This window comes from Ixodes scapularis, unplaced genomic scaffold (assembly GCF_016920785.2).
Source record: "Ixodes scapularis isolate PalLabHiFi unplaced genomic scaffold, ASM1692078v2 PGA_scaffold1__304_contigs__length_218370807, whole genome shotgun sequence".
NCBI lineage: Eukaryota > Metazoa > Arthropoda > Arachnida > Ixodida > Ixodidae > Ixodes > Ixodes scapularis.
In genome coordinates, this window is record NW_024609846.1 from 213,820,309 (window position 1) to 213,833,675 (window position 13,367).

Here is a 13,367-nt window from a genome sequence, read left to right on the forward strand (position 1 = left end):
CCAGGGATATCCAGTTGGTCTTCTTGCTGGCTCAGTGCAATAGAGCGCACAAACAGACACTTGCGCCTTCGTAGTGACACACATACACGTGTGGACGCACGCACACACGCATGCATACGCGCAAACGCACGCCCGAGCGCAGACGCACACGCATGCAACGCACAAGCAGAGACGCACACACGCATGCACGCGGACGCATCCACACACGCGCGTAAAAACACACGCACGCGCATGCACGCACAAACACAAAAACAAATACGACGTTTTTTAGTGGTGGCGAAAGCCCTTACAAAAAGCAGAGCAGCTAGAAAAAGCATGAAAAAAGGTGGAAAAAATTAACTGAAACGCTAATGTCAAACCTGAATATTCGATGGAGTTGAAAGACTACAACCGTACCAACCCGCCGGGATATTTTTTTCCGTCAAAGACTAATAGCCAATAGTAATAAATAAATAAATGCCAACTATAAATTGATTACAAATTCGTAATTGATGCAGTACAGCCCTACCCTGCTCTACTGTTTTTATGATATCAGGTAATGTGTAAATGTATAGGACAGTTCATAGCAGCCATTTATGTCTGACCGATTCACTGAATCTTTTCTCAAAAAGCTCGAAGTTATATAAAAACGTGCTCTTCATAAATTAAGCCGCATCAATGAATGTACAATAGCGTGTGACTTGTGTGTATGTTCTCAGCGAAAGAAATAAATGCATTCAAAAAGGGCCAGTCGAATTGTTTCCTCTCCGTTAGCATTTCTTTCAGGTACATGCAAAATGTGGGTGTCTACGTCTAAAAGAGCGGAATTGACATTTCTTGCAGGGCTGGCAGGCCTGACTTGGTTCGGCTAGCAGCTTGAAACCTATGGGAGCCTAGGGAAATGCACCACAAGAGTGGGAGTGACGCCCGCCCAAGACTTCCTCGACGATGGCACCATGAGGAAGGGGGAGCTGCCCTAAAGTGAATGCAATGGCAGGTGGGTCGTTCATGTGAATCCTTATACAGATGATACCTAGCAGAAAATATTAAAAAATGTATTATTAAAAACACGGACTGTAAATCGCACGGACAAGGAGAAAATTAACACAGCGCTGTGTTGCGTTCGTATCCTCTGTTCCCATATTCTTCATGATTTCGTTTTAAATTATTTGCTACCAAATGGTCCAATCATCAGCACCTGGTCCTTGTCAACAAAAGTATGCTGCTAATGCATACAAAAGTATCTGTATGCATTAACACTGTGCTTACAGTAAATCCTATACTCATTTATTAATAAACACAAACAAAAACGAGAGTGCAAGCTAGCTATACAGGCTAGACACGAATAATTTATTCAAAACTGGCTCTCTGAACGATGACACAAACGCAGAGAAGTGTCAAACAGAGCTGAGTTTTAATAGACAAAAAAAGAAAAGAGTAGGCGACCCAAAAGAGGAAACATAAGGGAATACAGGAAGTCACTTTTTACAATCTCTCTTCTGTTTACCACCCCTCTACAAAGGGAATTTCTTCCTGGACCTCACTGTGTTACGCTGTTCTGTGCTATACTGCGTTATACTGTTATATTAGTATAGCCGAGGACAGTAAACGCAAAGAAGCAACATACTAACATGTGGGTAAATTTGATTTAAAAAAAAACAACACAGAATGCCCTTGAGCTTTCAACCTACAAATATTGAAAATATCATGCACAACATTAAGATTAAAAAAAAATACAGGCGGATATCATGCCTGTTTCTAAAATAAATATAGGGCAAGAAACTTCTTCCACTCGATGGCAAAACACAAAAAAGGCATTCAACAGATTTCTAGGTTTCATCATTTTTATTGATTCCGTATATACTTATTGTGGTCATTCTTTTTAATCAAAATTATTTCAGTAGTGTTCTGTAAGAACACACAATTATTGCATTAGATCATGTGTTTTGATGCAGCTGAAGACAGATCCTTATTTTTCTGCAACATTTATACTAAGTTCAATCGGTCGTTAATGCAAGGTTTTGTCGCATGAAGTGTTGTATGAGGTGAGCGAGAATTTCTAGCGGCCCTCGGGACAAGTCATGCTGTAGGCTTATTTTATTACTGGCTTTCTCTTTGTTACTTTTTGGTATATGGCAAGCTGTATCAAAATTAAGGGGGGATGGTAGGTAAATACAACCCAAAAATAGTTTTCTTAATATTAGAACCAAAAAATACTACGGTTCATACAGAACATATTCTCCAAACGGCACGCTCATAGCAGCACCAGAAGTATTTTAAAAATAGTGTCATCAATATAGTATCCACATTTTAAAGTGGGCGTGGCTTTAGAAAGCTTTCTTTACATTGCAAATCTCATTGAAAAAAAAACGGTGCAACTGGAAAGAAATGTTGTTTCTAATTGATGCTACTGACAAGATGCATCGTGAAAAATTAGTTTTCACGATGCAGCACGGGAGCTTCTACGAAGGTGCCTTGATGGGCGAACCCAGAAGTCTAACGAGTCCCTGAATAACCTGATCTGGTGCAGGTGCCCAAAGACAACATTTGTGGGCGCATGCACAGTAAAAGCAGCCGTGTATGACGCGGTTAGCTTCTACAACAATGGCAAGCAAGCAAGGAAGCAAGTGTTTGAGACTTTAGGCGTCACACCTGGAGTGTTTTGTAATGTGGCCCTGAACAGGATGGACAAGGCCCGAATAGTCAAAAGTGACTTTCGGATCTCTGCTCAGAGCAAGCGAAGAAGGAAGGCCAAAGCAAGTGCAAGGAAAGGTTTCGCGAAGAAATCTGAAGCAAATGATGCTAAAGACTACGCACCAGGTGCATTTTAGGCTGAGCGTTGAACAACTAAACTTTCAAAAGTGATTTGTGAAAAACGCTGTTTTTGCTCGTATAAGGAACATTTCCTCCCAAACAAATGAACCTTTTCTTGTAATATTTCTCTCGTGTTTTGCTGCATAACCTGCGCATCTACTGAACTAAAAATATAATATTTGCATGAAAACGTTTTTTTTTATTTACAAGTTCCTCAAGGCAGAAAGCACCTAAGTTGAAGTATCAAAGTTCGAAAATTGATTTTGAACGACCTAAGCATTTCAAACTTATTATTTTAGTTCAGTCAAATGCCAATACTGTATAGAAAGTGTGAGAGAAGTTTCATTGTTTTATTAGCATTAGGTATATTTTAAATGTTCCTTGACTAAGTCAAGAAAACTTCTATTTCGAATTTTTATAAATACAAAATACCTCAATAGTTTTAAATAATATTTTGCTTGGAATAGCTAGAAGGACAGTGAAATATGCCCAGAAAGTTTAAACCGTTTTTACCCAGAAGGAGCTGAGATAATGGCAGAACATCTCGAAGTCGCATGTCGGGGTACTATCCCCCCTTAATTGCAGGTCCCAGATGAACCAAGTGGGTAGACCTAACCATCAAAGACTGCAAGCCACTCTCTTCAAGCCGTACAGAGTGTTCCATGAGGTGAGCAATCATTTCTGGCGATCCTTGGTACATGCTGTGCTGGCGGTTTATGTAAAACTGGCCTTGTCTAGTTTGATCCAGTTTTACGTAAGGATAGAGTGGACCTCTATAGTAGTATGGTGCCCGCTTGCATGCACATGCAGCCGGTATGTATATATACCTATATACATATATACAAAACTTTATATTTGGATTCGAACGAAATCTTAAAACAAATGGCATGAGTGTTACTTGGATGCCACCTTCACTGTGTGTTTATGGGGCTCGGAGGTCATCAGATAAGTGGATAACTGTCGCAGTATGTTCATCATATCTAATATAGCAAAATATTTTCATAATACTTTTAATTAATGATCTTAGGGGGCATGTATAATTCTAGTTTCAAAGGCAGTGAATATTCAAGACGCACCCAATTGACACGATTTGCGAATGGCAACAAGTTTCGAGATATTCGATGCTAAAAATCTGCCCTTTTCGTCATCCAATTCCAATATCTTGCGCTCAGAAGACCTCAGGATGTTGTGCGGATGGGGTAGCTTCAAACGCACGTTCACTATTTTGGAAGTATGACGCCCATGCATCCACCGAGGACTCACTGTCGAGATAGCGACGACGTGCCTGGTAGGACCGTCACTCTTCTACCCACCATTAATGGCACGAACTCTTCAGCTCAAACTGAGTGCGGTTTTTGCATCTGACAAAAAACGCAAAAGTTGGATGATCAATATCTCGAAGCCGCTTGGCTTTTCGTGAGTTGTTTCAGACTTGTACACGATACTGAAAAATAGTAAGGAATTACATTTACAATTACTCAAGGCTAAATTGTAATTTATTACAATGACAATTACCCTCTTAATAAAGTAAGTGACCGTTACCCCGAAAAGTAATCCGTTACTTTCGTGGCGTTACTTTTAACATTATTCTCCTCAAGTAAGAAACAAAGGGAAAGGGCTGTTCAAGTATTGTTGCCACCTGTTTCATTTATTGACCTTGAGTATTTTAGGCAACTGCTGGCTCTCGAAAGTCTCGTCAGACATTTTGCATTATTTCTTACTCAATAGGGAGTTTTAGCAGATCGTTTTTTCGCCCCAATAACGATACCTCCCCTCTCTCCCCCCCCCCCCTCCCCTCCCCCGTAGAAATGCCCATTTGGATCTCCTGAAATTGTTGTTAGGGTCAAAAGAAAATAGATTTTAGGGGCTTTGTGTTACAAAAAAAAAAAAAGAAAAGAGGCTTTGCGCAACTGAAGAGCGCCATGCCTCCCTTTGCGCTGGTCAATTCGTGCGACAGTGTCGCTGCGCTCGACTTTACCAAAATAAAAAACGACCTTTTCTTTAGAAAAGGGGGGGGGGGGTTGGTCCTGAAAAAATTGTGACGGATTACAAGGAATCCGTTACGTCAAAAATGTAAGGGAATTACTTTAAAATTACTCTAGAAAATATGTAATTAATCCGTTACTAAATTACTGATAAATGTAACGGATTACAAATAATTTCGTTACTTGTAACGGATTACGTACAAGTCTGAGTTGTTTAAATCGGGATAGCCCCTAATATTGATTGGCTTTTAACACTGCAGTTGCAACATGGCCCATAAAGCAATTAATTACAAAGCTAACAGATTTTGGTCAATTAGTCAACATACTGTGACAGTTATCCCCTTTACTAATGTCTGCCGAGTCCCACGAACACGCAGTGAAGAAGACATTGACATAACTCACACGGTCTTTTTTTAAAAATTCTGTTAGCTTTCAAATAATATGCTGTATCTACATGTAGAATGACCTGAAGAATGTAATCATGGACATAATTGTTACAAAGCTTTGCTTTTCACCCAATTAAAATATTGGAGTTTTTATTGCAACCTTTCAATCATAAGCAAAGCATCCAGTTGGGTACTCAAAATGTATTCTTTTCGGCCATAAATTCAACGGACTACTTCTTCGTTTGCCTTTGGCTTCGTACCGAAAATAATAGGCATGTGCGCATCATAGAATTTGGGCTTAAATTTAATAATGATTTGAGAATGTTATCTTTTCAGTTTAATATCAAATAGTTTCTGCACCTCTCTCCAAGCCCGCAAATTCTGGGTCCGTTTACATCAAGTCATCCAGCAGCCGCAGGTTACCTTTTGGGCTACCGAGATTGCTCTTCTCTTGATGCAGACAGCTCATTGTATGTTTACGGGTAAAACAGCGCGAACAAGGACACAGGACAGAGATGTACACAGACGGAGCGCTGACTGTCAACTGTTTATTTTTAAAGAAATACCTAACGGCGCAGTCATACCAAACACTTACATCACGACAGATGACCGTCCCATGACCGTCAACAAGTTAAAGTCCCTCAAAAATGCCAACTCACAACCATAAAGATCTATCGAAGGCACGCTGACACAGTTGTCCTTGAACTTGGAAATGTAAAAGGCCTCTGTTATCTCCCTAGTTCGTTGGTGACTGTGTCTTCCGAGGACCGTGCTATCTTCTAAAATCGGAGAACAACCACGTCTGTCGCAGTGAACCGCTATATTTGTTGTAGCCGCAGTGGACGAGGCAGGAGACAGAGCGACTAACGCAACATGTTTATTCGGCAAGCGCGGCCGTATCAAGAACACCGAGCTTCGCGTTCCCAGCGCTTTTGTAGATAAGCGATAACCACGATAGGGGGGGGGGGGGGGGGTGACGTCACGGCGCGTCTGCATGACACCACATTCCTTCCCCCTTAATTACGTTACACAGTCTCTATGGTCTGTACCAATCAGGGGACTTCTTAGTACGGGTACTGCGTCGCAGAGACTCTGGCTGTTGAGGCGACGCAGCAGCTCGATGCGGTGACTGCGATGTGCAACTTGGGTGCGGATTTGCACCCCGCTGATCCGAAGAAGGCGCATCTTCAGGTGGCTCAGGTGCTGGTGCTGCAGGGCTCGGGGTCTCCGTCGTTGGCAGGGGAAACCTCGTGGTAAATGGCTCCGCGGCATGAAGTCTGCAATTGAACTTGAAACCGAACACGGAAACGCACTCGGCACAGTTTCGGTACTTTCAAAAGAACACGGACGTAAATTGTCTGCATGCACAAACCTGTTTTCTTGTCCCACTCGAACGATATAAGTGGAAGCCCTGCACCGCTTTTCTACAACGGCCGGCAACCACTTCGCGTCACCAGGACGAAGACCTTGTACTAGAACGCGGTCTTGCACTTCGATCTCCACGGGCCTCTTCGTTCGTCTGCTGTCCTTTTCGCCTTGTTGAACCGCTCGTGCGTGCGACCCTCCAGGCTTGGTTGCAGAAGGCTCAGACGTGTGCGAGGTTTCCACGAGAGAAACAGCTCCGCAGGTGTTTGCCCTGTAGTAGCGGTAGGCGTGTTCCGATACCTGAAGAGGAACAGGTCAACCCGACGCTGTAAGGGCTTCTTGATACCTGTTTTTCTCTCGTCGAGGAGCTGGCGCAGCACGTCTCACTTTACTGTCTGCACACAGCGCTCGGCGCTCCCGTTTTAGGCCGGATGGTACGGTGGAGTCCTTGTATGACGCACTCCGTTCTTCTGCAAAAAGTTCGCGAAGGTCCTTTCGGTAAATTGGGGCCCGTTGTCCGTAACCACTTCTTCCGGAAGCCCATACGATGCGAAGACACTCCGCAGTTTTTCGATGGTCTTGTCCGCTGTTGTTGACGTCATCACAGACACCTCTACCCACTTCGAATGGGCGTCAACAAGCACCAACAACCACTGGTTGTCCGTGAAAGCAAAATCTAGGTGAATTCGCTGCCATCTGCGAGTCGGCAAACCCCACGTCTGTAGCGGTGCACTGGGTGGAGCATTTTGCGTCAACTGGCAGGTACTGCAGCTTCTGACAAGATGTTCAATGTCTTGTGTTAGCTGAGGCCACCAAACATAGCTTCGGCGAGCATTTTTATGCGCGTCATACCCGGGTGTCCTTCATGCAACAGATGCAACACTTGTTTACACAAGTTTTGAGGAATTATCACACGAGTTCCCCACGTGACACACTGTGGGTCTACCGACAGTTCATGTCGCTTAAGAAAGTACGCAGTCAGCTCGGTGTCAGTTAAATGTGCGGGCCAACCGCGCATCGCGTACATCAGCACTTTTGACAGCACACTCTCAGTGCGTGTGCCTTTCTGGATCCCGAGAGCAGATAATGGCACTTCAACATGTGAGAGGAAGTGTACGTAATCTGATACATCTTTCTCATTAGCTAGCGGCAACCGTGGTAGTGCGTCAGCGTTTCCAACATCGCTGCCTTTGCGATACACCCACCGGTAGTCCTACGCCGCGAGCAATAAAGCCCAGCGTTGCATGCGGGCAATTGACATCACTGGAACGGGTTTGCCGTTACCCAAAAGACCAGCTAGTGGCAGGTGATCGGAATTGATGACAAAGCTGCGCCCAAACAGGTACTTATGAAACATTTTGAGGCCAAATACCACAGCAAGGGCCTCTTTTTCGATGTGAGCATAACCTTGCTCAGCTGTGCTTAATGCTCTGGACGCGTAAGCGATTGACTTTTCATCTTCTCCGATCTTGTGGAACAAAAAATGGCGCCCACGCCGTAAGGCGACGCGTCACACACCAGTCCAGGCTCTTTTGTTGGGTCGTAGTACGTCAAAACGGTTCCTTTTCTGAGCCAAGTTTTACTTTGCTGGACGGCCTGCTCCGCTGCATGTGACCACTGAAACCCTCTTTCGTGATTCAGCGCATTGTACAGCGGCTTCAGCATGGCAGCCATGTTAGGAACAAACTTGCCATAAAAGTTTAACAACCCAAGGTAGGCTCTCAACTGGGTTTCATTCTTTGGAGTAGGCGCCTCTTTTATCGCTTTCACGTTTCCATCTGACGGCCTTATGCCATTCGCACCAAGAATGTGCCCAAGGTAGGAGACAGACGTTTGAAAGAACTTGCATTTTTTTTTCTTCAATCGTATGCCTCCTTCCTGGAACCTTCTTCTTCTTCTTCTTCTTCTTGTGAGGTCCAGAGAAGGAAAGGGAAAGCCGGGAGAGATGTTGGCCTCTTGTACGGGGCGAGTCGCTACCCGGCTTGGGGAAGGGGGAGGAGCCGTAGGTGGCTAAAAGAGATAGTGTGGAAATTTGGAAACCAGTCCAATAATGTGATGGGGGTTTGGCACAAGTGTGGGTTTCAATTTAACAACCTTGCTGTTTGCGGTTTCTGGTATTTGATCAAAGACGGTCTGCCAAACCAGTCTCACTCAAAAAATCCAAGAGGTCTTTGTAAGCCCTCTGGACAAGCCGACGTGGGGCTTCTGGGATGAGGAGTTCCCGAGTGTTGGAGGAAGCAAGTCCGTTGAAAGTGTAGCGTTGAAACAAGGTTTTACGCTCTTCTTCGTATGCTGTGCATACTAGTAGCACGTGTTCAATGACCTCTAGTGCTCCACAGTGTAGGCAATCAGGACTATTGACTCGTTTAAGTTTGTGCAGAGTTGACCTTGTGTTTGCGCAGTTTGCCCTCAGCCGATGTAACATTGAGGCTTGTTCTCTTGACAGCTTGCGGGGGATTGCTGGAGGGGGCCGTCCTTCAGCCGTCTCTCGGTGTGGGTGGCGCTTCTGGTAGAAATTTCGTATAAATCGCCATGCTTCGTTGTACCGGCGAAGGGAAATGGTTGGGGTCTCAAGTCCATGGGCTTCAGTAGCGAGGGCATCCGCCTTCTCATTTCCCGCAATTCCAGTGTGCGCAGGACACCACTGAAAAGCAAGTTGCCAACCCTTTCTTTCAGCCGACCTGGCAGATGCTACAGTTGTTGCAGTTAATGGGGTGCCAGTCTCGGGGTTCCGGAGAAGATGAAGAGCAGATTTCGAATCTGTGAGGATGACTGCTCTCCCTGGCGTTCCTCTTCGCACTAGGAGCTCCAAAGCCCGCCAAATAGCCACCAGCTCCGCAGTAGTAGAGGTTGTGGCGAAGTTTAGTCTGTCTGCAATGCAGACGTTGTGAGTTGGGATGAAGACTGCTGTCGTGGTAGTTCCTGTCGCCGGACTAGTGGAGCCGTCGGTGTATACTTGCAGCCATCCAATATACTCTGTGTAGAGTAGTTCCTGGGTCAAAAGGCGAGAAACTGTCCCAGAAACACTCGCCTTGCTATGCATGTAAGGGAGAGTTTCACTTATCGTCAGTGGTACTTCTAGATGGGGCTGCGGGGGTGGAGGGATATGTCCGGGCGGTCCTATAAGATCTTCGAACTGTCTAGCCAGATAGCCAAAGCGGGAGTTGGGGCGGTCAAGGACGTGTGAGAGTAGTGAACTCCCAGAGGACACACCATGAATTCTCGCAAGGTGACGGCAGGCGCGCTCATCAGCCCGGAGAAAAACAGGCCATTCTTCGGCAGCAACGAGTGTGGCAACGTTTCCCGCGTATTGCGGCAGTCCGACGCACATCCTTAGTGCCACACGGTGAAATGTTTCAACATCACGTTGTTGTGCTGGTCCGATGTTGAGAAGTGGCAAAGTATATTGTAGGCGGGAAAGGATTAAACCTTTATATAACTGAAGGAGGGCGTGTTGTGGTGTTCCCCAGGCATGGCCGCGGAGGCACCGTATAACTCCGAGAAGGCTGCGGCACTTGGAGAGAACTTTGCGGACTTCCGGTCTCCAGGTTACTCGATCATCCAACAACAATCCAAGATATCTATGTGTCCTCACTCTCTTGACTGGCATCCCAGCCATCTTGAGTTGCAGCGCTCGTTCGGGGGGGCGTCCTCTCGGACGGTAAAGCAGCGCTGTTGTTTTCTCAGGGGAAAGTGTCAGTCCGAGTTTTTCGATGGCAATGCAGATTGTATCAAGTGCCTCTTGGAGTTGACAACGAATCTTCCTTGCCCTTCGAGTTGGGCCAGCGCACCAAAGAGTCACATCATCCGCATAGATGGATATCTGTACAAAGAACGGTCCCTGCTGGCAAAGTGAGCTTGGAAGCGTTGCCATGGCCACATTGAAAAGTAAAGGACTAAGGACACTTCCCTGAGGAACGCCCTGAGTCACAGTACGTGGACTGCTAAGCGCTCCCGGGACCCTGACCCGAATCGTTCTACCAGGGAGAAATGCCTCAATATATTCAAGCATTTTCCCTTTTACTCCGAGATGTCTGAGGCGCTGGAGTATAACAATATGCGGAAGTGTATCAAATGCCCGCTTTATGTCTAAGAACACACAGTGAAGCATGTTGCGGCGTGCTTTTGCCTCTTCGAGTGCAGATGCCAAGTCGCCCATTGCGTCTGCTGTACACCTCTTCGCACGAAATCCTGACAGCTGGTGTGGCAGCGCATGTGATTGCTCTAGGTGCCATGTCAGGCGTCTCAAGACCAGGCGCTCAAGTATCTTTCCCAGGCAGCTTGTCAGGGATACAGGTCTATAGGATGAGGAGGAGTGGCTCGGCTTACCGCATTTCAATACCGGAATTACGATTGATTCTAGCCAGGTCATAGGCAGAATGCCTGTTCTCCATATTGAGTTGAGTGTCTCTAAAAGTTGTGGATGATAAGCTTGGTCTATGTTTTTCAATGCTTGATACGTGATTCCATCTGGCCCGGGTGCACTTCGGCGTTTGCAGTGTCGGAGCTGGAACCGTGACATGAAACTTCCTACTTTCTCGAAACACTCTTCAAGAGTGGACCCGGCTATCAGAACGTCATCTAAATAGCAAAGATACGCGGTCCAGCCCTTTTAACACGTCATCCATTACTGCTTGAAAGACCGAAGGCGCACTCGTGATGCCGTAGGGTAAGCGCGTGTACTTGAACAGTCCCAGGTGTGTGTTGACAACGACTAAAGACTGCGCTTCGGGATGCAGTGCGAGCTGCTGATAGGCAGTGGAGAGGTCAAGAACCGTGAAATACCGGCACCCCGACATCATTACAAATAAATCTTCCATAACGGGAAGGGGGTAATGATCCGTACGTAGGCACGGATTCAGCGTCACTTTGAAATTACCACACACCCGGACTTGGTTGTTTGCTTTTGGTACAACTGCAAGGGGTGTAGCCCAGTCGCTTTGCTGTACAGGTACCAGAACGCCTGCCTTTACGAGTGAGTGCAGCTCTAGTGACACGGCTTTTCTCAACGCGAACGGCACTTGTCGGGCTTTGCAAAATACCGGTGTGCTACCGTCTTTCAGAACCAGTTTGATCCTGGTGCCCTTGATCTGTCCTAGCGTGGGCTCAAAAACCTTAGCATACTTTTCAAGCAGCGCCGCCACTTTGTCTTGGCACACCCCATGCACACTAGTCCAGTCTAACTTCAGAGCCGCCAGCCAATGACGTCCCAGCAACGCCGTGCTGCTATTGTCGCGTGTCTTCACGACAATCAATGGTAGATTCTCGCGCTGACCGTTATGCTCGACGAGAACAGAAAGCTTCCCAGCAACTGTCAGTGGTGTTCCGCCGTACGTTTTTAGCTTCAGGGGGCTCGGCTCTAAAGGTAGAGAGGGCCAGTACTTCCTGTACAATGCTTCCGGTACAATTGAGACCGACGCGCCCGTGTCTATCTGCATGCGAACATTCTTCTGGGCTACTTTCAAGGAAATTTCGTAATGTCCTGAGCGCCCGTCACAAGAATTCACATTGTACAGCACCACTTCTTCCCGGTCACAGTCTTCCACCACTACGTTCGCGGAGTGTCAAGCCCCACCCCTGCACATTTCCGCCAAGTGTCCGTAACGCTTACAAGAACGGCAGCGATACTTGCGAAATTTGCAGGTAGACGACTCATGCGCTGAGCCGCACCGGAAACAGTCCGATGATTCCAACGCTCTTGCTCTCGATGGTTCAGCCGTAGCAGAAGATTGCTCCCGTCGCTGTGGGTGTCTCCCGCTGTCTGGCTTCTGGTGCTGCGCGCTGACTGTCCCCTGGGTATGACGGGGCTGAAGTGCATCGCTTTCTTTGCGTGCGAGCTCGATACTCTTCGCGATATCGCAGGCATTTGCGAACGTCAACGTGCTCTCTTTCAGCAACTGCGCTTGGGTTTCTCGGTCGCTCAGCCCGGCGACCAAACAATCCCGAAGGGCGTCGTCCAGAAATGCACCGAAGTCGTATGACGCAGCCAATCCCTTCAGCTCTACTGCAAAAGCTGCCACCGATTCACCCTCTTGCTGGAAACGACGGTTAAACTTGAGCCGCTCCGGTATAACTAGGGGATTCGGCGAGTAATATCCCTGCAATGCTTGCACCAGTTGTGCGTAGGTTTTGCATTCAGGCTTTACCGGCCCGAGCAAACTTTTCAGGGTCTTGTAAGCGTTTTTTTCTATTGCCGTTGTGAACGTTGAGATCTTGAGTTCGTCGCTCACCTTGGAGGCCTTCAGGATGTGTTCAAACCTCTCCACGTAGGACTGGAAGTCCTCGTCGCCGTCCTCGACGAACTGGTCGAACCTTCCAACCGTTGTCATCCCGGCGTCTCGTCGCGGTAGGCTCTAGTTACGCTGCTAGTGGCCTTTTTCAACCCGGCAGTGATCCCATCCTCGTCGCAATTTATTTTGTAGCCCCAGTGGACTAGGCAGGAGACAGAGCGACTATACTTTGTCTCATCCTACGATGGACTCAAGGCCAAAGCCACCGGCCGCAAGGTCTAATCACGTTGCAAGCTAAAATATGACACTCTTAGCATTGGTTAGGGGTGGACGAATGATCGTCCGAGTCCAAAAGCACTGCATCAATTTTATAGCTTCGACACTGCAAACAGCGTGTATGAAATAGCTTTCTTTGCAATGTAAAATTGTTGAGTCACTCAGTGCTCTTCAATTCAAATTACCGTCCGCCCCTTCCCATTAGTGATTCGAGATGCAAGTGCCGATACGCGCATCGAAGCGAAATACCACGCAACTTGTAAGTGGCTCGTGATTGGATCTGGCAGTCCGTAGCTTCTGCCTTTAGTCCATCGTAGGGTGACACGAAGTAT

The 13,367-nt window shown here is 46.7% G+C and overlaps 1 protein-coding gene across 1 annotated transcript; it reads right to left on the reverse strand.

The window, feature by feature from the left end:
* Positions 1-12,093: 12,093 nt before the first annotated feature.
* On the reverse strand, positions 12,094-12,858 carry LOC121835987. Its single transcript, XM_042290584.1, has one exon. It carries the CDS (start codon positions 12,856-12,858, stop codon positions 12,094-12,096), a length of 765 nt encoding a protein of 254 aa, XP_042146518.1.
* Positions 12,859-13,367: the final 509 nt, after the last annotated feature.